General features: G+C 42.6%; 1 protein-coding gene across 3 annotated transcripts in view; it reads right to left on the reverse strand.

The window, feature by feature from the left end:
* The window catches only part of LOC123725363 (uncharacterized), a 54,569-nt gene that overhangs the window by 15,554 nt on the left and 12,605 nt on the right, over nt 1-26,410 (reverse strand). For all 3 annotated transcript variants that reach the window (XM_045690407.1, XM_045690408.1, XM_045690406.1), the window contains exons 3-5: nt 6,281-6,380; nt 3,386-3,503; nt 3,088-3,211 (exon numbers count right to left, since the gene is read on the reverse strand). In XM_045690407.1, coding sequence (XP_045546363.1) covers nt 3,088-3,211; nt 3,386-3,503; nt 6,281-6,380 — 342 coding nt within the window. The remainder of the gene's footprint in view (nt 1-3,087; nt 3,212-3,385; nt 3,504-6,280; nt 6,381-26,410) is intronic.

Raw genomic sequence — 26,410 nt, forward strand, 5'->3', positions numbered from 1 at the left:
TAGTAGCCGGGGACTTTAATGCATGGAAACTTAAATCAGTTTTACCTAATTTCTATAAGCATGTTAAATGTGCAACCACCTTTACCCTACACACAGAGACGTGTACAAAGCTCTCCCTCGCCTTCCATTTGGTAAATCTGACCATAATTCTATCCTCCTGATTCCTGCTTACAAGCTAAAATTAAAGCGGGAAGCAACAATGACGTGGTCATACGAAGCAGATGCTAAACTACAGGACGGCATCGCTAGCACAGACTGGAATATGTTCCGGGATTCTTCTGATAGCATTGAGGAGTACACCACATCAGTCACTGGCTTTATCAATAAGTGCGTTGAGGATGTCGTCCCCAGTGACTGTACGTACATACCCCAACCAGACGCCATGGATTACAGGCAACATCCGCACTGAGCTAAAGGCTAGAGCTGACAGAAGCTTATAAGAAATCCCTCTGTGCCCTCCGACAAACCATCAAACAGGCAAAGCATCAATACAGGGCTAAGATCAAAATCATACTACACCGGCGCCGACGCTCGTCGGATGTGGCAGGGCTTGCAAACTATTACAGACTACAAAGGGAAGCACAGCCAAGAGCTTCCCAGTGACACAAGCCTACCAGACGAGCTAAATAACTTCTATGCTCGCTTTGTGGCAAGGAACACTGAAACATGCATGAGAGCATCAGCTGTTCCGGACAACTGTGTGATAACGCTCTCTGCAGCCGTTGTGAGTAAGACCTTCAAACAGGTCAACATTCACAAGGCCGCAGGGCCAGATTGATTACCAGGATGTGTACTCTGAGCATGCACTGACCAACTGGCAAGTGTCTTCACTGACATTCTCAACCTCTCCCTGTCTGAGTCTGTAATACCAACATGTTTCAAGCAGACCACCATAGTCCCTGTGCCAAAGAACACTAAGGTAACCTGCCTAAATGACTACCGACCCGTAGCACTCACGTCGGTAGCCATGAAATGCTATGAAAGGCTGGTTATGGCTCACATCAACACCATTATCCCAGAAACCTTAGACCCACTCCAATTTGCATACCGCCCAACAGATGATGCAATCTCTACTGCACTCCACACTGCCCTTTCACAGCTGGAGAAAAGGAACACTTATATTAGAATGCTATTCATTGACTACAGCTCAGCGATCAACACCATAGTGCCCTCAAAGCTCATAACTAAGCTAAGGACCCTGGGGCTAAACACCTCCCTCTGCAACTGGATCCTGGACTTCCTGACGGGCCGCCCCCAGGTGGTATGGGTAGGTAACAACACATCCACCACGCTGATCCTCAACACAGGGGCACCTCAGGGGTGCGTGCTCAGTTCCCTTCTGTAGTCCCTGTTCACTCATGACTGCGTGGCCTGGCCAGACTCCAATACCATCATTAGGTTTGCCGATAACAACAGTGGTAGGCCTGATCACCGACAAGACAGCCTATAGGGAGGAGGTCAGAGACCTGACCGTGTGGTGCAACGACAACAACCTCTCCCTCAACGTGATCAAGACAAAGGAGATGATTGTGGACTACAGGAAAAGGAGGACCAAGCACACCCCCATTCTCATCGACGGGGCGTCCACATCACCAACAAACTAACATGGTCCAAGCACACTATGACAGTCATGAAGAGGGCACGACAAAACCTATTCCCCCTCAGGAGACTGAAAAGATTTGGCATGCGTCCTCAGATCCTCAAAAGGTTTTACAGCTGCACTATTGAGAGCATCCTGATGGGTTGCATCACTGCCTGGTATGGCAACTGCTCGTTCTCCGACCTCAAGGCACTACAGAGGGTAGTGCGAACGGCCCAGTACATCACTGGGGCCAAGCTTCCTGCCATCCAGGACCTCTATACCAGGCGGTGTCAGAGGAAGGCCCTAAAAATTGTCAAAGACTCCAGCCACTCTAGTATTAGACTCTGCTACCGCACAACAAGCGGTACCGGAGCGCCAAGTCTAGGTCCAAGAGGCTTCTAAATAGCTTCTACCCCCAAGCCAAAAGACTCCTGAACAGCTATAAGGCTACCCGCTAACCCCCCCTTTACGCTGCTGCTACTCTCTTATTATCTATGCATAGTCACTTTAATAACTCTACCTACATGTACATATTACCTCAGTTACCTCGACACCGTTGCCCCTGCACTTTGACTCTATACTGGTACTCCCTGTATACAGCCCCACTATTGTTATTTACTGCTGCTCTTTAATTATTTGTTATTCTTCTCTTACTTTTTTTAAAGGTATTTTCTTGAAACTGCATTGTTGGTTAAGGGCTTGTAAGTAAGCATTTCAATGTAAGGTCTACACCTGTTGTATTCGGCCCATGTGACAAATACAACTTCATTTGATGCCGCTGGTCTATTAGAGCAGAGCCCCCACTCCCTCCCTGTGCCCAGATGGGCCATGATCCTTTACAGAGACACTGGACATTAAAGAGAGCCAAACACAAAAGGCCAGGGCTTCAAAGGCAGATGAAACCAAACCCCTTTCCTGGTGAATGAATGGGATCAATTGTACAAAGAACCCAGACAAACACACAGCCTCATCTCCCCTACCTTCAAAGGCCTGCCCTTAAACACCTGAAAGCAGCCTGAGCTCCTCCCACAGTTTTAACTTTGAAGTTACCGATCTGAAGTGTTTTAGGCACGCCGACGCCAATACTGGCAACATTAAGGGACAGCGATGTCGAAAGTGACGTACAAATTACATAACTGTTCCCTCTCAGTGTAGAGAGACGAGAGCGGCTGCATCCAAGAGGCTCACTACTCAACCTGCTGGCATTTCAGCCAATCGATATCATGTCTGGTGACGTACGTTAAAGCACAGGTCATTGGAAAAGCTACTACTGTACAAATCATTACTGTGCCTCATGTCTGTCACTTCTTCCAATGCAACAACAAAAACAGACCTACAACATTTCAGCATCGTACCTTTAGCTACAGTAACGGTAAAAGCTATTTGACCATGATTTAGTCTATAGAAGCAACAAATACATTTTAAAGAGAGCCTATTATATAAAAGAGATATCCTGTGATAGCTATGTGCCCAATCGAAAAATGGTGATCTATTTGACATTTTACCGAAAGGCAGCTCAAAGCGCGTGTCCAGCAGAAGCCGGTGGGGCGTTGGGTTTTTGGTGCCGTAAATCTCATCAGCCTTCATCAGAACCTCAGCATCCAGGAAGGTCCACTCCCCTGAGCCCTCCTGAAGGAAGAGAAAGACAAGGTCAGAGGTCATAGACAGACCAGATTAAACTAACCGGGTGGTAAAACAGTGCCCAGACATATCTGTGTACATGGTTTTAACATTTGAGCTGGATGTCTGATGTAATTGTGTGTGTACGTTTGGATGCATGTGTGCGTTCTCTGTGTTCCTCACCTCCTCTGACTGGCGGATGCTCTTGAGGGGGATCCAGGCAGTCCCCAGCATGGTGTCCCAGATAAGGCCTTTGTTCCACACCTCCACGATGAGCCCCAGGTCCAGACGGTTTATCTCACTGGAGAGACAGAGGGTGGGAATGAAGAAGATTGGGTCATAATCAACTCTCATTGGATAACGTTTGATAGACAGAGACAAAGTGATTGAGCCCATAGGTAACATTGTATAGGACTAAACTGTAAATATTCTAAAGGATGGTTGCATTCATTATGTAGTGAGTCACATCCATTCAAATGGAAACATCGAAGTAACTATGACAACAGAAACTAGGATAAGTACTACTGTCTGGCCTGCTGCTCATCGACTACTTGTGGTCTTTGTTTGTTTACGCATCATGTCAGACGTTGTGATGCATTCAGTCCTTTATTTGCCATTCAAATGGAAGTAAAGCTTGATAACAATAAAAGAGCATCTCCTTCGAAAGCGACTATTACTCATGATGTATCCATCTCATTTGCATACTGGCATCTACTGTGGTTGACAACTTAATGCGGCAAAAACAATAGGAAGAAGAAAGAAGATAATTATCAAAAGTGCACTGCCCTGAGTAACAGTGGCAGTAAGAGTGAGCCCAGGTGCAAACAAAGATATTCTAAACCACTCACACTTAAAGAGATGCACCAAATGACGACTACACTATTACCCTAATGAGAAAACCAACCACTGTCAATCTTAGGCTCTTACGTGGCCACAGTGGATGCAAACATGATTAACCAGGTACTTGTATAAATTGCTTATGGTCATACCAATATACTTTTAGAAAACAAATACAAACAATAAGTAGATAATTTTGAACATATCAAAATAGTAAACAGATTCATTCACACACTGACTTCACTTTGAGCTCTCTCTTTCTGCAGCATAGAAACACAAACTAAAGAACCCACGGCACGGACTGATTCATGTGAAAGCAGCATTCAGAAATCCATGCATGTTTCATTTGAGCTTCCCATTGTCTGTGGAGTGAGATGGGAATGAACCACAGGACCCCACCCCAACAGGCTTCGGGAAACAACGCTGGAAAATACTGCATTTATAATTTTCCCCCATTACTTTCTCTAAACACTCAAAAAGCAGGGATAGGAGAGAATAATGATTAATTGATGAGTTGCCATAGAGACAGATGGTTCTGTTGAGGCCTCATTCAAGCACAGAAACATTAAGGCTCTCCTCTATGTCACTTCCTGGAGCACCGCGTCACGGAAACAGTGAAAGATCCTTCCATTACCTCAATCGTCAAAAACAACACCATCAGTGTAAACATAAGCCCCAGTCCAAATGAGACAATTCCATGTAGGCTCTTAACATCACATACTGTAGGCTAAGCTCTATCAAACCGTGTTGTATTTGTACACCTAAAGAGCATTAAGAACAATAGGTCTATAATGACTCTGAGCAGCATAGCAGAGGCGCTATGGAAAAAGCCCTACCTAGAGATACGGCGAGTGTGGGATGTAAGATATACATATCCATCCACAGCTGTCACTACACGCCTGTTTTCTGTAACCTCTGGTGGCCTGAGCACGTCTCTAGGTGGGGATGGCCATTATCTCACAAGGAAGGTGTGGTCTGATCTGGCCTCTAGTCTCCAAGGCCCTCTGGCTAACATAGAAACAGAAGCCTGCCCTGACAAACCATAAGACCCTTTGGCAATCTGCTGTGTCATTAAGAAGACCAACGTGCAGCCATCCACTAAAGTATTCGGAGTCAATTATATAGAACGTGATCGATATCAATTAGGGAAGCTGTTACATAAAGGTTGACCCACAGAACCAATAGGCTACAGCTTTCTGGCAAGAAAAGACATCACTGGAGAAGGAAGAAATTGAGCTGAGCCAGTTTCCATATAACAGTAAACTTGTGTATTTTCCTACATACACTAGATATCATTTTTAACATGCCAATGCCATTCGCTAGCGCTTCAATTGCTCACCTCAGCTAGACCATACACTGTCCTGTTCATTGGCATAGGACTTGTAGTTTGTGCTAAACTAACACATTTGCTAAACATGATTTACAGTAACAGGTGGTGCTCGTCAAGGTGCCTGAGCTGAATGTTTGATGGCAACACCGTTGAGTGATGTGCTAAGCTATCGTATTGTGTTTCATAAACAGCACTAAGGCAGAGCATTTACACTCCGCAACATCCTTGTGACAGTTCTGGAAAAATAAACAGAACAATGACCGCACACACACAAAGACTAAATCTACAGTTACAACGTCACAGCCTAGAATCAGAACACTAAAAAGAGAAAATGAGATTATTAACAATAAGGAAGTGAACAGCTGTGAGAACCGGTTAGCTACCTTTCCCGAAACAACCCACCCGGTAGTCAACAATGGGGACAAAACTGGAAATCCCTGACTGTGACCTACTGCCACGTATTACTGTCTGAAAATCATAAACCTGAAGTGTAGCTACAGAGCATTACCACCAGCGGCAGGCTAGCTTTCCTGCTCTCACCTGTCTGTAGGATAGAGCACTCGGGTGATTGCATCTGCTGCATAATTACAAAAGCCAAATCAGCACGTCAGCCTTAATCAAAAAAAGGTGTTAGTGACTGAGCATGGAGGACATACTGTCACAATAAAGTCTGTTGAGCTCAGAGCCATAGAGCCTCCCTTTACCTTCACTCTCTGATCCTCATCAACCAAAACAAACCTGATGTTACATGATTCTGTTGACACTGTATGAAAACAGCGACACTTAGAGCCTTCAGACAGACTATTCTATACTCCACACAAACAGCAGGTGTGTTGTGGCCTATACGACAATGTGTGAGTGCATAGGACAGGAAGAGCAGTCTAAGAAGTGTGTGGTCACTGGTCACTTACAACATGAAGTCCTGCTCCCAGCATGGCTGGTCCCCTCGCACGGTGATGGTGGTGCTCTTGACATTCTGTACCTTCAGCGTCACATATGAATTGAACTTGTCTGTAATACAAAGAGATGAGAAAGGAGGTCAAAAGCCTGCACGATGACATGAGGTCATGGAGGGGACTCATATACACTGAAGAAAAATATAACCCGCAACATGTAAAGTGTTGGTCCCATATTTCATGAGCTGAAATAAAAGATTGCCCAAATGTTCCATATGCACAAATTTGTTTACATCCTTGTTAGTGAGCATTTCTCCTTTGCCAAGATAATCCAGCCACCTGACAGGTGTGCCATAGCAAGAAGTTGATTACACAGCTTGATCATTACACAGGTGCACCTTGTGCTGTTGACATTAAAAAAGGCCATTCTAAAATGTGCAGTTTGTCACACAACACCACAGATGTCTCAAGTTGAGGGAGTGTACAATTGGCAGGCTGATTGTAGGACCGTCCACCACAGCTGTTGCCAGATAATTGAATGTTATCCCCGCCTCCAACGTTGCTTTAGAGCAATGGTTCCCAAACTTTTTATAGTCTCGATCCCCTTCAAACATTCAACCTCCAGCTACTAGCACCAGGGTTAGAGCACTCTCAAATGTCTTTTGCCATCATTATAAGCCTGCTTCAATCACACATTAAACATAATAATTAGTGAGTTTGTCACAACCCAGCTCCTGGGAAGTGACAAAGAGCTCTTATAGGACCAGGGCACAAATAATAATAATCAATAATTTAGCTCTTTATTTAACCATCTTACATATAAAACAGTATTTGTTCATCAAATTGTGAATAATTCCCCACAGGTTAATGAGACGGGTGTGCTTGAAAGGACGCACATAACTCTGCAATGTTGGGTTGTACTGGAGAGAGTCTGTCTTAAATCATTTCACACACAGTTTGTGCCTGTATTTAGTGTTCATGCTAGTGAGGGCCGAGAATCCACTCTTACATAGGTACGTGGTTGCAAAGGGCATCAGTGTCTTAACGGCGCATTTGCCAAGGCAGGATACTCTGAGCGCAGCCCAATCCAGAAATCTGGCAGTGGCTTCTGATAAAAATTTTCACAGAACCGCTTGTTGCAATTTGATGAGGCTCTCTTGTTCAGATATCGGTAGGTGGACTGAAGGCAGGGCAGGAAAGGGATAACGAATCCAGTTGCTTGTGTCGTCCGTTTCAGGAAAGTACCTGTGTAATTGAGCACCCAGCTCACTCAGGTGCTTCGCTATATCACATTTGACATTGTCCGTGAGCTTGAGTATATTTGCACACAAAAAAATCATACAATGATGGAAAGACATGTGTTGTCCTTGTTAATGTAGACAGAGAAGAGCTCCAACTTCTTAATCATAGCCTAAATTTTGTCCCGCACACTGAATACAGTTGGAGAGTTCATTCAGCGAGAATATATTTTTTTAATATATTCTATTTATTTATTTATTTTTTAAATCACCCAGATAGGTCAGTCGTGTGAGAAACTCATCATCATGCAAGCAGTCAGAGACAAGTGAAAATGATGGTCAGTAAAAAATTTTACAAAAATGATTAAAATAAATAAATAAATATATATATATATATATATATATATATAAATAAGTGTCAATACTTTGCCCCTTGAATACCAGCGCACTTCTGTATGTTGTAAAAGCGTTACATGGTTGCTGCCCATATCATTGCATAGTGCAGAAAATACACGCGAGGGAGTCTTGCTTTAACAAAGTTAACCATTTTCACTGTAGTATCCAAAACGTCTTTCAAGCTGTCAGGCATTCCTTTGGCAGAAAGAGCCTCTCTGTGGATGCTGCAGTGTACCCAAGTGGCGTTGGGAGCAACTGCTTGCATGCACATTACCACTCCACTACGTCTTCCTGTCATGGCTTTTGCGCCATCAGTACAGATACAAACACATCTTGACCACCAAAGTCCATTTGATGTCACAAAGCTGTCCAGTACTTTAAAAATATCCACTTCTGTTGTCCTGGTTTTCGAGCAAACGGAATGAGCAGCAGCTACGTTAGGCTACATACAGACTGTTAGTGGAATTCCCACGAAAGAGTAATGGTTAATGTGATTGGATGTTAATTATTTGACTAAGCTACCTGTATTTGATATTGTGTTATTTCGCTGAACACTAGATGGTTTAATTTGATTTTTGGCAGTGAAACGAGGCTACTCAGGCAAGAAAAAAACCACCCAAATGTATAACCGCGTTAGAAAATATAAAAATGGACTATTTGAAAATGTGAATCACATTTTTATTTGGCGTACCCCCAACGGCATTGTCACGTACCTCTGGGTGGGAGTAGCCGTTTTAGAACATCTGGCAGTACGTCCAACAGGCCTCACAACCGAAGCCCATGTGTATGGGCGAGTGGTTTGCTGAGAGCCCCGTGGTGGTGGGGTTATGGTATGGGCAGGCAGAAGCTACAGACAACGAACACAATAGCATTTTATCGATGGCAATTTGAATGCACAGAGATACCGTCACAAGATCCTGAGGCCCATTGTCATCCGCCACCATCACCTCATGTTTCAGCATGATGCACGGCCCCATGTCGAAAAGATCTGTACACAACTCCTGGAAGCTGAATATGTCCCAGTTCTTCCATGGCCTGCATACTCACCAGACATGACACCCATTGAGCTTGTTTGGGATGCTCTGGATCGACATATACTACAGCGTGTTCCAGTTCCCGCCAATATCCAGCAACTTCACACAGCCATTGAAGAGTGGGAGAAGATTCCACAGGCCACAATCAACAGCCTGATCAACTTTTTGCGAAGGAGATGTGTCACGCTCCATGATGCAAATGGTGGTATATTTTTGTTCAGTATACAATACTGATAAACAGTACTTATCCCCACCACATAATTAGGATAGTCATGCTGAAAGTACCTCAGTAATTGTGGGAGGGAACAAAAGAGAAAGATACCATTGAGTCATAAACATATTACTGTGTACATGTAGGAGACGAAGTCTCCATATTACTTTGTCTTTATATGACATAGGCAGTAATCTGCAGGACATCAAATGATTTGCCAGACAAGAATCATACAACTTCTGTATGCAGGTCAGAAGGAAAAAAAACATGGTGGCAGACGTGGCCATGATGGGATGCAACATGGATAGTAACATGATTGACCATAGATCAGACTTGGGGCCTGTACAGTAGCAGTAAAGCTAGCTTGGCCAGCAGCTTCACTCGCCAACTGACAGTTGGCGACATTAGTGAGAGTCCAAGGAGATAAGTCTGTTTCCCCTTCCCCCCCCATGCCCTGCACACAGCCCCATGCACTGACCCTGCTAATCTCACTACAGAGTCGGACACCGCCAGGAAGGCAGCAAAATATAGCCGAGCCATTCTCTCCCCAGGCAGATTGGATTCCCTCACTGCAGAGCAGCCTCCCGAACATAGCTCTGGGCATGATCACCACTTCACCTCTGATACTGAAACAAGCCAGTACATAAGGCCTACGTGATGCAGAGAAAGTCGTTATACTTGTGACCTGCTTCTACAGCAGAAAAGGTCACCATCAATCATACTATCAAGTTAAAGACCAAGGTTAAAATACCATTGATTCATAAACATATTGAAAAAGGCAGCACTGAAGCAGGTAGTTCCATTTAATAAAACAATGATTGGCAAACTATTTCACATTTAATGGAGGATATTATACACTGACTGTAGAAAACATTAGGAACCTGTTAAATCAACTTCAGTGTAGATGAAGGGGAGGAGACAGGTGAAAGAGGTTTAAGCCTTGAGACATGGGTTGTGTATGTGTGCCATTCAGAAGGTGAATGGGCAACACAAAATATTTAAGTGCCTTTGAACGGGGTTTGAGGGTGTCAAGAACTGCAACACTGCTGGGTTTTTACACGCTCAACAGTCTCCCTTGTATCATGAATGGCCCACCACCCAAAGGACATCCAGCCAACTTGGCACAACTGTGGGAAGTATTGGAGTCAACATGGGCCAGCATCCCTATGGAACACTTGACACCTTGTAGTTCATGCCCAAAGAACTTTAGGGGTGCAACTCAATATTAGGATGGTGTTCCTAATGTTGTATACACTCAGTGTATAGTACAGTATACTATGTTCTGCATCAAATCTAAATAATAGGTAGAGAAGACAATCTCCATCTTGATTGTTATTGAAATATATGAAGGCTACAACATGAAACATATTCCACTTTAGTGGTAGGAGGATATGTAACCAGACGTCGGCTGGCCCTTCTGTCTAACGTTGCAGTAGTAACTCCCTCTATCCCTCCAGCAGCACTGACATGGAGAGAGGGATGAAAGGAGGAGGGTAGATCGGGATGAGCCCATCCCAGTGGCCCTGGCTGTAGCGTACAGCTTTACACAGCCAGTGCTCAGCCTCAACGTCAGCATAACATAACGTTGTTGGTTGGTTTCTCCCAAAAAGGAGCCAACAGCGGTTTGCAGCAGCGCCAGCCCAGGGGAGATTAGAGAGCCCGTGTGACATAACCACCACTTCTCATTTCCTGCGCCAGTTTGCGAGAGCGGGCGGGCCCGACACGTGCCTGTTGACGCACTCTGCCAGCTACCAGCCCCCGCGCCACCGTCCACCCCGCCCTCCCATAGTGCTGTTGGTTCTGCTTGACCCACAGCCTGGGGCAGAGGGGAGGGGCCAGGATTAGAAACAGTAATCTAAACTATCAGATACACTGGTAGTGGTACCGTAACACAGCTACACAAACACGCCAGCACCAAAGCGCCCAGACTATGGATTTGAATGGCGTCCAACAAACCAGTAGACAATTATACACAACACTCAGGAAAATTACCTGTTTTCCAAGAAGAGCTGTGATCGCCGACAAACACGCACCTTTATACAAGTCTGTCGATCTGGGAAAATATACATGTCACCAGATCAGTTTTAGACTGGTTACGTCACATCCCAATGCCTCTCCACCGGTTTACACAGGTTTCAAAAATGACAAAAATAAACATTTATTATGCCATGGACACAAGCTCAACAAAACTTCAGATTAAATCATTAGAACAGGTACAGAATGAGACTGTATAGGGCAACAACGTCATCCACGCACGGACCACATTCTACAGAGAAGGAAACAAAGCATTAACACTAATGGAATAACACCTGTTAGCCCCAGAGGACTCATTACATAGATAACCAGGCGAATTAACAACAGCAGGGCTTGACATTCAGGTACATTTGCTAGTGCCAACTGAAAGCTACTGGTCCGAAAGAAAATAATAATGGCCCGAGAAAGCGAACGATGCGCACATAATTTAAAATGTTCTTAATTAGCGGGCTGAGCAAGAAGTCTATAGCCAATAATGACCTACCCTCCAAACATAATTAATTCCAATTTGACAATATATTTAAATTGATTGTTTGGAGGGAAGAAATACAACCTTTCGCAATCTCAAAAAGGGTGTTATTGTTAGCGATTCACTCCACAGGCCCTATGAAAATCAGTTCAACCTTTTTCCTGGTATTATTTTCCAGGTTACCGAGTTGTCCTAGGTTTTTCAGGTTCACTCTCAAAAAAAAAAAACACACACTTTTTTATAGGAAAACGTACAAAAATGGGATGTTCTCAGTCCACAACAATGCTTCAAACACATCAGGAGACCACTTTAGGTCTGGAAACAACAATACACTTTTTAATATTTACACACATACAGTGCATTCGGGAAGTATTCAGACTCCTTGACTTTTTCCCACATTGTTACGTTCCAGGCTTATTCTAAAATGGATAAAATTGTTTTCCCTCAATCTACACACAACACCCAATAATGACAAACCGAACACAGGTTTAGAGAAATATTTGCAAATGTATTAAAAATAACAAATACCTTATTTATATAAGTATTCAGACCCTTTGCTATGAGACTCAAATTGAGCTCAGGTGTATCATGTTTCAATTGATCATCCTTGAGATGTTTCTACAACTTGATTGGAGTCCACCTATGGTAAATTCAATTGATTGGACATGATTTGGAAAGGCACACACCTGTCTATATAAAATATCCCACATTTGACAGTGCAAGTCAGAGCAAAAACCAAGCCATGAGGTCGAAGGAATTGTCCGTAGATCTCCGAGACAGGATTGTGTGAGGCACAGATCTGGGGAAGGGTACCAAAAAATGTCTGCAGCGTTGAAGGTCCCCAAGAACACAGTGGCCTCCATCATTCTTAAATGGAAGAAGTTTGGAACCACCAAGACTCTTCCTAGAGCTGGCCGCCCGGCCAAACTGAGCAATCGGGGGAGAAGGGCCTTGGTCAGGGAGGTGACCAAGAACCCAATGGTCACTGACAGAGCTCCAAAGTTCCCATGTGGAGATGGGAGAACCTTCCAGAAGGACAACCATCTCTGCAGTACTCCACCAATCAGGCCTTTATGGTAGTGGCCAGGGAAGCCACTCCTCAGTAAAAGGCACATGACAGCCTGGAGTTACCCAAAAGGCACAACAACAAAAAAAATGTCATTATGGGGTATTGTGGGTAGATAAGGGGGAAAAAACAATTGAATCAATTTCAGAATAATGTAACAAAATGTGGAATAAGTCAAGGCGTCTGAATACTTTCCGAATGCACGCATACATACAGTGCATTCGGAAAGTATTCAGACGCCTTGACTATACATACATACATACATACATACATACATACATACATACATACATACATACATACATACATAACCGGTCAAAAGTTTGGACACCTACTCATTCAAGGGTTTTTCTTTTTTTTTTTACTCTTTTATGCATAGAATAATTGTGAAGATAGGAATGCTTTTCCAACAGTCTTGAAGGAGTTCCCACATATGCTGAGCACTTGTTGGCTGCTTTTCCTTCACTGCGATCTAACTCATCCCAAATCATCTCAATTGGGTTGAGGTTGGACAATTGTGGAGGCCAGGTCATCTGATGCAGCACTCCATCACTCTCCTTGGTCAAATAGCCCTTACACAGCCTGGAGGTGTGTTGGGTCTTTGTCCTGTTGAAAAACAAATGATAGTCCCACTAAGTGCAAATCAGATGGGATGGCGTACCGCTGCAGAATGCTGCGGTAGCCATGCTGGTTAAGTGTGCCTTGAATTCTAAATAAATCACTGACAGTGTCACTAGCAAAGCACCCACACACCATCACACCTCCTCCTCTATGCTTCACGGTGGGAACCACACAGGCGGAGATCCTCCGTTCACCTACCATGCGTCACACAAAGACACAGCTGTTGGAACAAAAAATAAATCTCACATTTGGACTTATCAGACCAAAGGGCAGATTTCCACCAGTCTAATGTCCATTGCTTGTGCTTCTTGGACTAAGCAAATCTCTTCTTATTATTGGTGTCCTTTAGTGGTGGTTTCTTTGCAGCAATTCGACCATGACGGCCTGATTCACGCAGTCTCCTCTGAACAGTTGAGGAAAAAAATAAATTATTACTGGCACCCTAGCACCAATAAAACATTTTTTTGTCAAAGCCTTGCAAATGTTTGGCCACAGTTTTGAGCCCTGCAGTTATGTTGTTAGCCCCAGAGGACTAGTTATATTGACACCAGCTGTAAGCTATTAGGTCCCTAGCAGTGACACCAGGCCCAGGGCTTTTGGGGTGAGAAGACACAGGTCTAATTAGAGTCTTAGGATGACAGGCAGTCAGTAACAACAGCCATTAAATTACAACCATGCCCTGAAGACACTCACCATCTCCCCCTTACAAATTAGATGCCCCATGCCTTGTCTTGACCACACTTGCTGCTTCCCATTAATACTAGGTAAAAGGTAAGGGGAGAAGGAGGAGGCCTTGATTAGATCAGAGCCACGTAGTGATTGCGGTCTCTCCCTGAAAGAACTCTTCCACCTTGCACAAAGGAATGATACCATCTACCTTTAGGAAGAAACACTCACCCTCTGTCATAACACACACCCACGTGCAGCGGCACGCATGCCTGCACGCTGGTGGAAATAAGCATACAAGAAAATGCTCATCCAGGTTGCGCTCCTAGTGGTCGGTGATTGTAATACAGGGAAACTGAAATAGGGCTGTTACTGTCTTGGAATATGAGGTTACGGTAATTGGCCAGGCCAATGTACACTGTCACTGACAATGGTTAAATTCTGTTTGTACACTTGTTTTCATGGATATGCTTCTTAATAAAAGCTATTTGAAACAAGCCATTACACTTTGTTATTATCATGTCATTTCAATCTTATCCATGTTATTACTTATAGGCCTAAATATGAATAAACCAACAAGTTAAATAATGGCAGGTTGGAGAGGATGTTGCATTTTCATATTGACAATATTAACGGAGTGAAAATAAAGATGTCTACCTTGTCCGTTGACTTTTCTGCATATATACATTTTTAATACAGATCATATTTCGACGCACAAAACCATTCAAACTAAGTCCGATGTGTTCTCCCACTTTTCCCAGAAATATTTGCATAACGTCACAAGCCCTGTGCTGTGGTCATTCAATGGCATATGTTCTTCAAAGAGATGATGCCGTAAAGAGAGAAATAAAATGTAGCCCAAGCTACCGAAAATAGGCCTTTTACAAGATTAAATCATGACAGGTGCATTAGATTTTTATTAAAAGAGATGGAGTTCAGACAGTCAAGATAACTTTCTGAATGGACATGGAGAGAATCAGCGAACTCACACGTGCACACCTCTGTAAAAGCACTCGTCAATCAAAGCCACGAGTAGTCTTGGACGGTATATAGTATTTACCGTATACCGGGGTATTTGATTCAATAGAGTGATCAGGGGCGTGCAGCTACAGTTTCCTTCACAGAACACACAGTGCAACACATTAGGCAGAAAATAGCTTAATTTATCAGATGACAACAGAAGTGCAACGCTATTTGGCTGGTAGCCACACAAGTAGGCTAAATGAGTTTAATGAAAAAGCAAGGTATTTTCCGAAAAAAACTATGCATGGCCATCATATTTCTGTTTATCATAGAAAGAATGTAGCAAGCTACATTTCCTAATGTTTTTCTTAATTAATCTTGCATTTTACCAGAGAAAAGTAGGCTGGCTACACTGAGAAAAGTACCTGAGAAAAGTAGGCTGGCTACACTGAGAAAAGTACCTGAGAAAAGTAGCTACATATCAGTCAGAGTGCTGTCTGATGATAGAATGCCCATGTCAGAGTGGAGAAGTGCAACTAAAGCACAACATTAGTCTGATGCCGAGCAGAAATTACAATAAGCAGCATTTTAGAACTGCATTTACAAAATAAACGTTTTATATTTTATTCCTGCGTGAAAAACAAAGAATTCTGCATGGTTATTTGACAATGAATTGACAAGGAATGTATGAAGGGGATAGCTATGAAGATGAAATTGACAATCATTAAAATAGAAACAAAAACACCACGTCCATAGCCTATTTATCAGCGATGCTGATTATCGAGGGGGAGAGTGTTGTAAAGATTGTAATAGTTACGCACAGTATTTGAACAATTTGAATGGATGTAAAAAAAAAAAAAGATTTAAAAAAAGACTCGACTTACTGTGTGAAGTGAAGAAAAAAATGACTGAGAAGCCGAGCTAGACACTTTACTACATTTGACATTTGCGAGAAGCATGCCAGCTACTTCTATGAATCCTCAGGTGCGTGTGCGACAGAGAAACCAGACACATGCTCATATGGAGTGTGGTATTAAATAAACCAAAACCTGTTTCTCACAAGTGTAGCAGGTTATGAATGAACTCTGCAAACATTTCCACTCAGAGATTGATTACAGTAATTGATACATGCATTAACAGAAATGAATGTAACTAAATTACAGGGATTAACAGTAAATTGTTTTACAAACAGTAGGCTACCACATGGGCATTCATAAAAGTGCATTGTGGGCCGACACTAAAGCCTAGGCTAGTATTCTACATTGCGGGGATTGGAGAGCGGAATTGTTTTGGGTCTCGCCTAGGGCGGCATATCGGCCAGGACCGGGCCTGATCGGTGTTGGTCTATAAATTAAGAAAAGACTATCAAATTATACCATGCCAGGTTGGAAAGGATTGGCGCATTGTCCATTTGACACAACATTAGCACATTAGGTTATAGGCCTCAGCGCCAGAATCACCTTGTCAACTGCTGCTGATAATTAAAGTCAGACATATCCAACCTTTAAAAAACAAAACAAAAAAAACACGATATATTCATTTACTAGCAAGCAATGAAAGCGTGCATTGCATAAAAGTCCACAAATATTTTTTCTGAAGTGCCACGGCCTACAGCGCTCTGCACCCCCCTCGCATCTAGCATCACAGTTGGAAAGAGGAGATGTAGAATGTTTAGACTAAGTTAGCAAAACACTTGCTTATAATCAATCATTAGTGAACACTCCCACTTTCAGGTAAAGTTTATCTGCATGAAAATAAAGTTTATAAAAATAAAACAAATCCTATAATGAAAAGTAACTGGCCACTGACGAGATCTACTGGCCCAACATGTTTTCCACTGGCCCCGGCAGGCCATCGTTTAAGTCGGACCCTGCACGCGAAAGAAAATGAATATGCCAGAAAACAATAGGTTAACTGATTTTAGATTCATCATTACCACATTATATGGGACGTGCAAATTCATGCTCTATCCCACCGTGTAGAAATTTGACTGCAACCACAGTACACTGTGCACACAACACACACCCAGGTATCGAGAGGTCGGACCGACAGCAGACTGTCAAACGAGCAGTCTTTCCCTGTCATCACTCACTTCGTGACTGACAGGCGCCTGTCTTAACAATAGATCGCTAGAAGAAGCATATTGTTCATTTTAGCGGGAGATGGCTCGGCAGACTTTTTTCTGACTAGTGAATTGAAAAGTAGCCTAGTTAATGGAAATGGAAAAAGTACCCGGCTGAAAATGCCACTGTAGTCGGCCGACAGCCGGCGCTGGTGGAAAACACTGTTCAAGGGTCTTCAGTGACATTTTCAACCTCTCCCAGTCTGTAATACCTACCAGTCTGTAATACCTACACGCTTCAAGTACACCACAATAATCCCTGTGCCCAAGAACGCCAAGGTAACCTGTCTAAATGATAATCGCCCCGTAGCACTCACGTCTGTAGCCATGAAATGCTTTGAAAGACTGGTCATGGCTCATATCAACACCCTGGACCCACTCCAATTCACATACCGCCCCAACATCTCCACATATGACAATCTCTATTGCACGCCACACTGCCCTTTCCCACCTGGACAAGAGGAACACCTGTATGAGAATGCTGTACATTGACTACAGCTCACCATTCAACACTATAGCGCCCACTAAGCTCATCACTAACCCAAGGTCCCTGGGACTGAACACCTCCCTATGCAACTGGATCCTGGATTTCCTGATGGCCCACCCCCAGGTGCCTACACATCTGTGGATATGTAGGCAATACATCTGCCACGCTGACCCCCAACACGTGGGCCCATCAGGGGTGCGTGCTGAGTCCCCTCCTTTACTCCCTGTTCACCCATGACTGTTTGGCCGGACATGACTCCAACAACATCATTAAGTTTGCTGACAGCACGACGGTGGTAGGCCTGATCACCGATGATATACAGCCTATAGTGAGGAGGTCAGAGACCTGGCAGTGTGGAGCCAGGACAACAACCTCTCCATTAACGTTAGCAAGACAAAGGAGATGATTGTGGACAAAAGGAAAAGGAGGGCCGAGGACACCCCCATTCACGTCGACTGTGCTGTAGTGGAGTGTGTTGAGGGCTTCAAGTTCTTCGGTGTCGACATCACTAAGGATCTATGATAGTCCACACACACACACACACCCAACACAGTCATGAAGAGAGCATGGCAACACCTCTTCCCCCTAAGGAGACTAAAAAGATTGTCAGATCCTCAAAAAGTTCTACAGCTGCACCATTGAGAGCATCTTGACTAGCTGCATCACCTTTTGGTATGGCAACTGCTTCACATCCGACCGCAAGGTGCTACAAATGGTAGAGCGTACGGCACAGTAGATCACTGGGGCCAAAATCCCTGCCATCAAGGACCTCTATACCAGGCGGTGTCAGAGGAAGGCCCTAACAAATGTCAAAGGGTCCAGCCACCCAAGCCAGACTGTTCTTTCTGTTATTGCATGGCCAGCAGGACTAATGCACCAAGTCTGAAGTCAACAGCACCTTGAACAACCATAAAAGACTGCTAAGTGGTTAGTTAAATAGCTACCTGGACTATCTGCATGGACTCTTTTTGCAAAAAAAATGTTGACTCATCGCATAATGCTGCAGCTACAGTTTATCATCTATCCTGTTGCCTAGTGACTTTATTCCTCGTTACAGTGCCTTCAGAATGTATTCATACCCCTTGACTTACTCCACGTTTTGTTGTGTTACAGCCTGAATTCAATCTATACACACACACACACACACACACCCCCCATAATGGCAAAGTGAAAACATGTTTTGAAAATGTTGCAAATGTATTGAAAATTAAATACACAGACATTTACATAAGTATTCACACCCCTAAGTCATCTTTGGCAGCGATTACAGATGTAAGTCTTTCTGGGTATGTCTCTAAGAGCTTTCCACGCCTGGATTGTGCAAAATGTACACATTATTTTCAAAATTCTTCAAGCTCCGTCAAATTGGTTGTTATCATTGCTAGACAACCATTTTCAGTTCTTGCTATAGATATTCAAGTAGATGTGTGTCAAAACTGTAAGTTGGCCACTCAGGAACATTCACTGCCTTGGTAAGCAACTCCAATGTAGATTTGGCCTTGTGTATTAGGTTATTGCCCTGCTGAAAGGAAAATTATTTCCCAGTGTCTGGTGGAAAGCAGACAACCAGGATTTCATCTAGGATTTTTCCTGTGCTGAGGTCCATTCCGTTTCTTTTCTTATCCTGAAAAACTCCCCAGTCCTTAACGATCACAAGCATATCAATAACATGATGCAGCCAACACGATGCTTAAAAATAGGAAGAGCGGTACTCAGCAATGTGTTGTATTGGATTTGTCCCAACCATAACACTTTGTATTCAGGACAAAAAAAAAAGTATCGCTTTGCCACATTTGTTGCAGTATTACTTATGTGCCTTGTTGCAAACAGGATGAATGTTTTTCCTTCTTTTCCCACTGTCATTTAGGTTAGTATTGTGGAGTAACTACCATGTTGTTGATCCATCCTCAGTTCTCTCCTATCACAGCCATTCAACTCTAACTGTTTTAAAGTCACCATTGGCCTCATGGTGAAATCCCTGAGCAGAAGGATGCCAGTATCTTTGTAGTGACTGGGTGTATTGATACACCATCTAAAAGTGGAATTAATAACTTCACCATGCTCAAAAGGGATATTCAATGTCACTTTTGTTTTTGACCGATCCAGCAATAAGTGCCGTTCTTTGCGAGGCATTGGAAAACCTCCCTGGTCTTTATGGTTGAATCACTGCTCAACAGTGGGACCTTACAGATAATATGTATGTGTAGGGATATATGATAATATTACAGATAATATGCATGTGCACACATGCAACATATTGTGACTTAAGCACATTTTTACTCCTGAACTTACATAGGCTTGCCATAATAAAGGGGTTCAATACTTATTGACTCAAGACATTTCAGCGTTTCATTTGGTATTCGTTTGTTAAAATTTCAAAAAACATAACTCCACTGACATTATGGGGATATCATGTGTAGGCCAGTGACAACAAAAAAAATCTCTATTTAATACATTTTCAATTCATGCTGTAACACAATTTGGAAAAATCAAGGGTTATGAATACTTTTTGAAGACACTACATATGTACAGTTGAAGTGGGAAGTTTACATACACTTAGGTTGGAGTCATTAAAACTAGTTTCTCAACCACTCCACAAATTTCTTGTTGACAAATTATAGTTTTGGCAAGTCGGTTAGGACATCTTCAGTGGGGGAAAAAAGTATTTGATCCCCTGCTGATTTTGTACGTTTGCCCACTTACAAAGAAATGATCAGTCTATAAGTTTAATAGTAGGTTTATTTGAACAGTGAGAGACAGAATAACAATAGAAATATCCAGAAAAACGCATGCCAAAAATTTTATAAAATGATTTGCATTTTAATGAGGGAAATAAGTATTTGACCCCTCTGCAAAACATGACTTAGTACTTGGTGGCAAAACCCTTGTTGGCAATCACAGAGGTCAGACGTTTCTTGTAGTTGGCCACCAGGTTTGCACACATCTCAGGATGGATTTTGTCCCACTCCTTCTTTGCAGATCTTCTCCAAGGCATTAAGGTTTCGAGGCTGACGTTTGGCAACTCGAACCTTCAGCTCCCTCCACAGATTTTCTATGGGATTAAGGTCTGGAGACTGGCTAGGCAACTCCAGGACCTTAATGTGCTTCTTCTTGAGCCACTCCTTTCTTGCCTTGGCCGTGTGTTTTGGGTCATTGTCATGCTGGAATACCCATCCACGACCCATTTTCAATGCCCTGGCTGAGGGACGGAGGTTCTCACCCAAGATTTGACGGTACATGGCCCAGTCCATCGTCCCTTGGATGCGGTGAAGTTGTCCTGTCCCCTTAGCAGAAAAACACCCCCCAAAGCATAATGTTTCCACCTCCATGTTTGACGGTGGAGATGGTGTTCTTGGGGTCATAGGCAGCATTCCTCCTCCACCAAACACAGCAAGTTGAGTTGATGCCAAAGAGCTCCATTTTGGTCTCATCTGACCACAACACTTTCACCCAGTTGTCCTCTGAATCATTCAGATGTTCATTGGCAAACTTCAGACGGGCATGTATATGTATTCTTGAGCAGGGGGGGCGCTGCAGGATTTCAGTCCTTCACGGCGTAGTGTGTTACCAATTGTTTTCTTGGTGACTATGGTCATAGCTGCCTTGAGATCATTGACAAGATCCTCCCGTGTAGTTCTGGGCTGATTCCTCACCGTTCTCATGATCATTGCAACTCCACGAGGTGAGATCTTGCATGGAGCCCCAGGCCGAGGGATATTGACAGTTCTTTTGTGTTTCTTCCATTTGCGAATAATCGCACCAAATGTTGTCACCTTCTCACCAAGCTGCTTGGCGATGGTCTTGTAGCCCATTTCAGCCTTCTGTAGGTCTACAATCTTGTCCCTGACATCCTTGGAGAGCTCTTTGGTCTTGGCCATGGTGGAGAGTTTGGAATCTGATTGATTGATTGCTTTTGTGGACAGGTGCCTTTTATACAGGTAACAAGCTGCGGTTAGGAGCACTCCCTTTAACCTGTTGGGTCTAGGGGGCAGCATTTGCACGTCTGGATAAAAAAAATGTACCCGATTTAATCTGGTTACTAATCCTACCCAGTAACTAGAATATGCATATACTTATTATATATGGATAGAAAACACTCTAAAGTTTCCAAAACTGTTTGAATGGTGTCTGTGTATAACAGAACTCATTTGGCAGGCAAAACCCTGAGACATTTTCTGACAGGAAGTGGATACCTGATGTGTTGTATTGAGTTTAAACCTATCCCATTGAAAAACACAGGGGTTTAGGAATATTTTGGCACTTCCTATTGCTTCCACTAGATGTCACCAGCCTTTACAAAGTGTTTTGAGTCTTCTGGAGGGAGATCTGACCGAACAAGAGCCATGGAACGGTGATGTCCCATTAGACACCTGGCGCGCTACTTCATGTTGGGTACCCTCGTTCCAATACGTTATAAAAGGCTATGCATTCGTCCACCTTGAATATTATTCATGTTCTGGTTAAAAAAGGCCCTAATGATTTATGCTATACAACGTTTGACATGTTTGAACGAACGGAAATATATTTTTCCCCTCGTTCATGACGAGAAGTCCGGCTGGCTTACATCATGTGCTAACGAGACGGAGATTTTTGGACATAAATGATGAGCTTTTTTGAACAAAACTACATTCGTTATGGACCTGTGATACCTGGAAGTGACATCTGATGAAGAGAATCAAAGGTAATGGATTATTTACATAGTATTTTCGATTTTAGATCTCCCCAACATGACGTCTAGTCTGTATCGCAACGCGTATTTTTCTGGGCACAGTGCTCAGATTATTGCAAAGTGTGATTTCCCAGTAAGGTTATTTTTAAATCTGGCAAGTTGATTGCGTTCAAAAGATGTAAATCTATAATTCTTTAAATGACAATATAATATTTTACCAATGTTTTCTAATTTTAATTATTTAATTTGTGACGCTGACTTGACTGCCGGTTATTGGAGGGAAACGATTTCCTCAACATCAATGCCATAGTAAAACGCTGTTTTTGTATATAAATATGAACTTGATAGAACTAAAAATGCATGCATTGTCTAACATAATGTCCTAGGAGTGTCATCTGATGGAGATTGTAAAAGGTTAGTGTATCATTTTAGCTGGTTTTATGGTTTTGGTGACCCTGTCTTTGACTTGACAAAACATTACACACAACTCTTGTAAATGTACTGTCCTAACATACTCTAAATTTATGCTTTCGCCGTAAAACCTTTTTGAAATCGTAAAACGTGGTTAGATTAAGGAGATGTTTATCTTTCAAATGGTGTAACATAGTTGTATTTTTGAAAAATTTGAATTTTGACATTTATTTGGATTCAAATTTGCCGCTCTTGAAATGCACCTGCTGTTGATGGAGTGCACCACGGGTGGCACGCTAGCGTCCCACCTAGCCCCAAGAGGTTAAGAGTGTGCGCCTAATCTCAGCTCGTTACCTGTATAAAAGACACCTGGGAGCCAGAAATCTTTCTGATTGAGAGGGGGTCAATACTTATTTCCCTCATTAAAATTCAAATCAATTTATAACATTTCTGACATGCGTTTTTCTGGATATTTTTGTTGTTATTCTGTCTCTCACTGTTCAAATAAACCTACCATTAAACTTATAGACTGATCCTTTCTTTGTCAGTGGGCAAACGTACAAAATCAGCAGGGGATCAAATACACAAAGTACAGTGGGGGAAAAAGGTATGACAAGTCATTTTTCCAACAATTGTTGACAGAGATTATTTCACTTATTCACTGTATCACAATTCCAGTGGGTCAGAAGTTTACATACACTAAGTTGACTGTGCCTTTAACCTGTTATGGCTAGGGGGCAGTATTTTCACGGCTGGGTAAAAAACGTACCCGATTTAATCTGATTATTAGTCCTGCCCAGAAACTAGAATATGCATATAATTATTAGCTTTGGATAGAAAACACTCCAAAGTTTCTAAAACTGTTTGAATGGTGTCTGTGAGTATAACAGAACTCATTTGGCAGGCCAAAACGTGAGAAGATTCTGTTCAGGAAGTACCCTGTCTGACCATTTCTTGAACTTCTTTGCCATCTCTATACATTACAAAGGATCTCTGCTCTAACGTGACACTTCCTACGTCTTCCATAGGCTCTCAGAGCCCGGGAAAAACCTGAATGTCGTCATTCCAGCCCCAGGCTGAAACACATTATCGCCTTTCTCAAGTGGCCGATCAAGGGACTGTGGGCTTAGGTGCGTGCACTGGCTGCCCCCGTCTTTGTGATTTTTCCTCTGTTTACCGAAAAGGAGATTGCCGGTCGGAATATTATCACTTTTTTACGAGATAAATTGCATAAAAATTGATTTTAAACAGCGGTTGACATGCTTCGAAGTACGGTAATGGAATATTTACAATTTTTTTGTCACGAATTGCGCCATGCGCGCGACCCTGATTTACCATTTCGGATAGTTTCTGGAACGCACGAACAAAACGCCGCTATTTGGATATAACGATGGATTATTTTGGACCAAACCAACATTTGTTATTGAAGTAGCAGTCCTGGGAGTGCATTCTGACGAACACAACAAAAGGTAATCAAACTGTTGTAATAGTAAATCTGATTTTGGTGAAAGCTAAACTTGCCGGGTGTCTAAATAGCTAGCCCGTGATGGCTGGGCTATGTACTTAGAATATTGCAAAATGTGCTTTCACCAAAAAGCTATTTTAAAAATCGGACATATCAAGTGCATAGAGGAGTTCTGTATCTATAATTCTTAAAATAATTGTTATGCTTTTTGTGAACGTTTATCGTGAGTAATTTAGTAAATTGTTAGTAAATTCCCGGAAGTTTGCGGGGGTATGCTAGTTCTGAACGTCACATGCTAATGTAAAAAGCAGTTTTTTGATATAAATATGAACTTGATTGAACAAAACATGCATGTATTGTATAACATAATGTCCTAGGTGTGTCATCTGATGAAGATCATCAAAGGTTAGTGCTGCATTTAGCTGTCTTCTGGGTTTTTGTGACATTATATGCTAGCTTGAAAAATGGGTGTCTGATTATTTCTTGCTGGGTACTCTGCTGACATAATCTAATGTTTTGCTTTCGCTGTAAAGCCTTTTTGAAATCGGACAGTGTGGTTAGATAAAGGAGAGTCTTGTCTTTAAAATGCTGTGAAATAGTCATATGTTTGAAAAATTGAAGTTTTTGTATTTTTGAGGAATTTGTAATTCGCGCCACGCCTATCATTGGATATTGGAGCAGGTGTTCCGCTAGCGGAACGTCTAGATGTAAGAGGTTAAACAGCTTGGAAAATTCCCGAAAATTATGTCATGGTTTTAGAAGCTTCTGATAGCCTAATTGACATCATTTGAGTCAATTGGAGGTGTACCTGTGGATGTATTTCAAGGCCTAACTTCAAACTCTGTGCCTCTGTTTGACATCATGGGAAAATCAAATGAAATAAGCCAAAACATGAGAAAAAAAATGGTATACCTCCACAAGTCTGGTTCATCCTTGGGAGCAATTTCCAAACGACTGAATGTACCACATTCATCTGTACAAACAATAGTACGCAAGTATAAACACCATGGGACCACGCAGCCGTCATACCACTCAGGAAGGAGACGTGTTCTGTCTCCTACAGATGAACGTAATTTGGTGCAAAAAGTGCTAATCAATTCCAGAACAACAGCAAAGTACCTTGTGAAGATGCTGGAGGAAACAGGTACAAAAGTATCTATATCCACAGTAAAACGAGTCCTATAATCGACATAACCTGAAAGGTCGCTCAGCAAGGAAAAAGCCACTGCTCCAAAACAGCAATAAAAAAGCCAGACAATGGTTTGCAACTGCACATGGGGACAAAGATCATTCTTTTTGGAGAAATGTCCTCTGGTCTGATGAAACAAAAATAGAACAGTTTGCCCATAATAACCATCCTTATGTTTGGAGGGGGAGGCTTGCAAGCTGAAGAACACCATCCCAACTGTGAAGCACGGGGGTGGCAGCATCATGCAATGGGGGTGCTTTGCTGCAGGTGGGACTGGTGCACTTCACAAAATACATGGCATCATGAGGAAGGAAAATTATGTGGATATATTGAAGCAACATCTGAAGACATCAGTCAGGAAGTTAAAGCTGGGTCGCAAATGGGTCTTCCAAATGGACAATGACCACAAGCATACTTCCAAAGTTGTAGCAAAATGGCTTGTGGAAAGCTACCCAAAACATTTGACCCAAATTAAACAATTTAAAGGCAATGCTACCAAATACTAATTGAGTGCATGTAAACTTCTGACCCACTGGGAATGTGATGAAAGAAATAAAAGCTGAAATCACTCTACTATTATTCTGACATTTCACATTCTTAAAATAAAAGTGGTGATCCTAACTGACCTAAGACAGGGAATTTTTACTAGGATTAAATGTCAGGAATTGTGAAGAACTGAGTTTAAATGTACTTTGCTAAGGTGTATGTAAACTTCGACTTCAACTGCATCTACCTTAATTACCTCGTGCCCCTGTACATCGACTAGGTACTGGTACCCTGTGTATATAGCCAAGTAATCGCTACTCAGTGTATTTACTTTTACTCATCTCTTTTTTTCCTCTCTCACACTGCATTGTTGGTAAGAACCCATAAGCATTTCATTGTTAGTCTACACCGGTTGTTTATGAAACATGTGACAAATACAATTTGATTTGATCCAGCATCAAGAAGCATAGACAGTCCAGCTTCGAGCAGGAAATGATTGCTGACGGTCTACGATCAGAGTGTGGAGACTGATCAGCGAAGATCATGTAATGATCTGCACAGGTTACGAAGCCATTCTTAGGGAGCTCACCGAGCCCCTCTGTCTGTCGCTCCAACTCA

The sequence above is a fragment of the Salmo salar genome, chromosome ssa01 (genome assembly GCF_905237065.1).
Source record: "Salmo salar chromosome ssa01, Ssal_v3.1, whole genome shotgun sequence".
Lineage (NCBI taxonomy): Eukaryota > Metazoa > Chordata > Actinopteri > Salmoniformes > Salmonidae > Salmo > Salmo salar.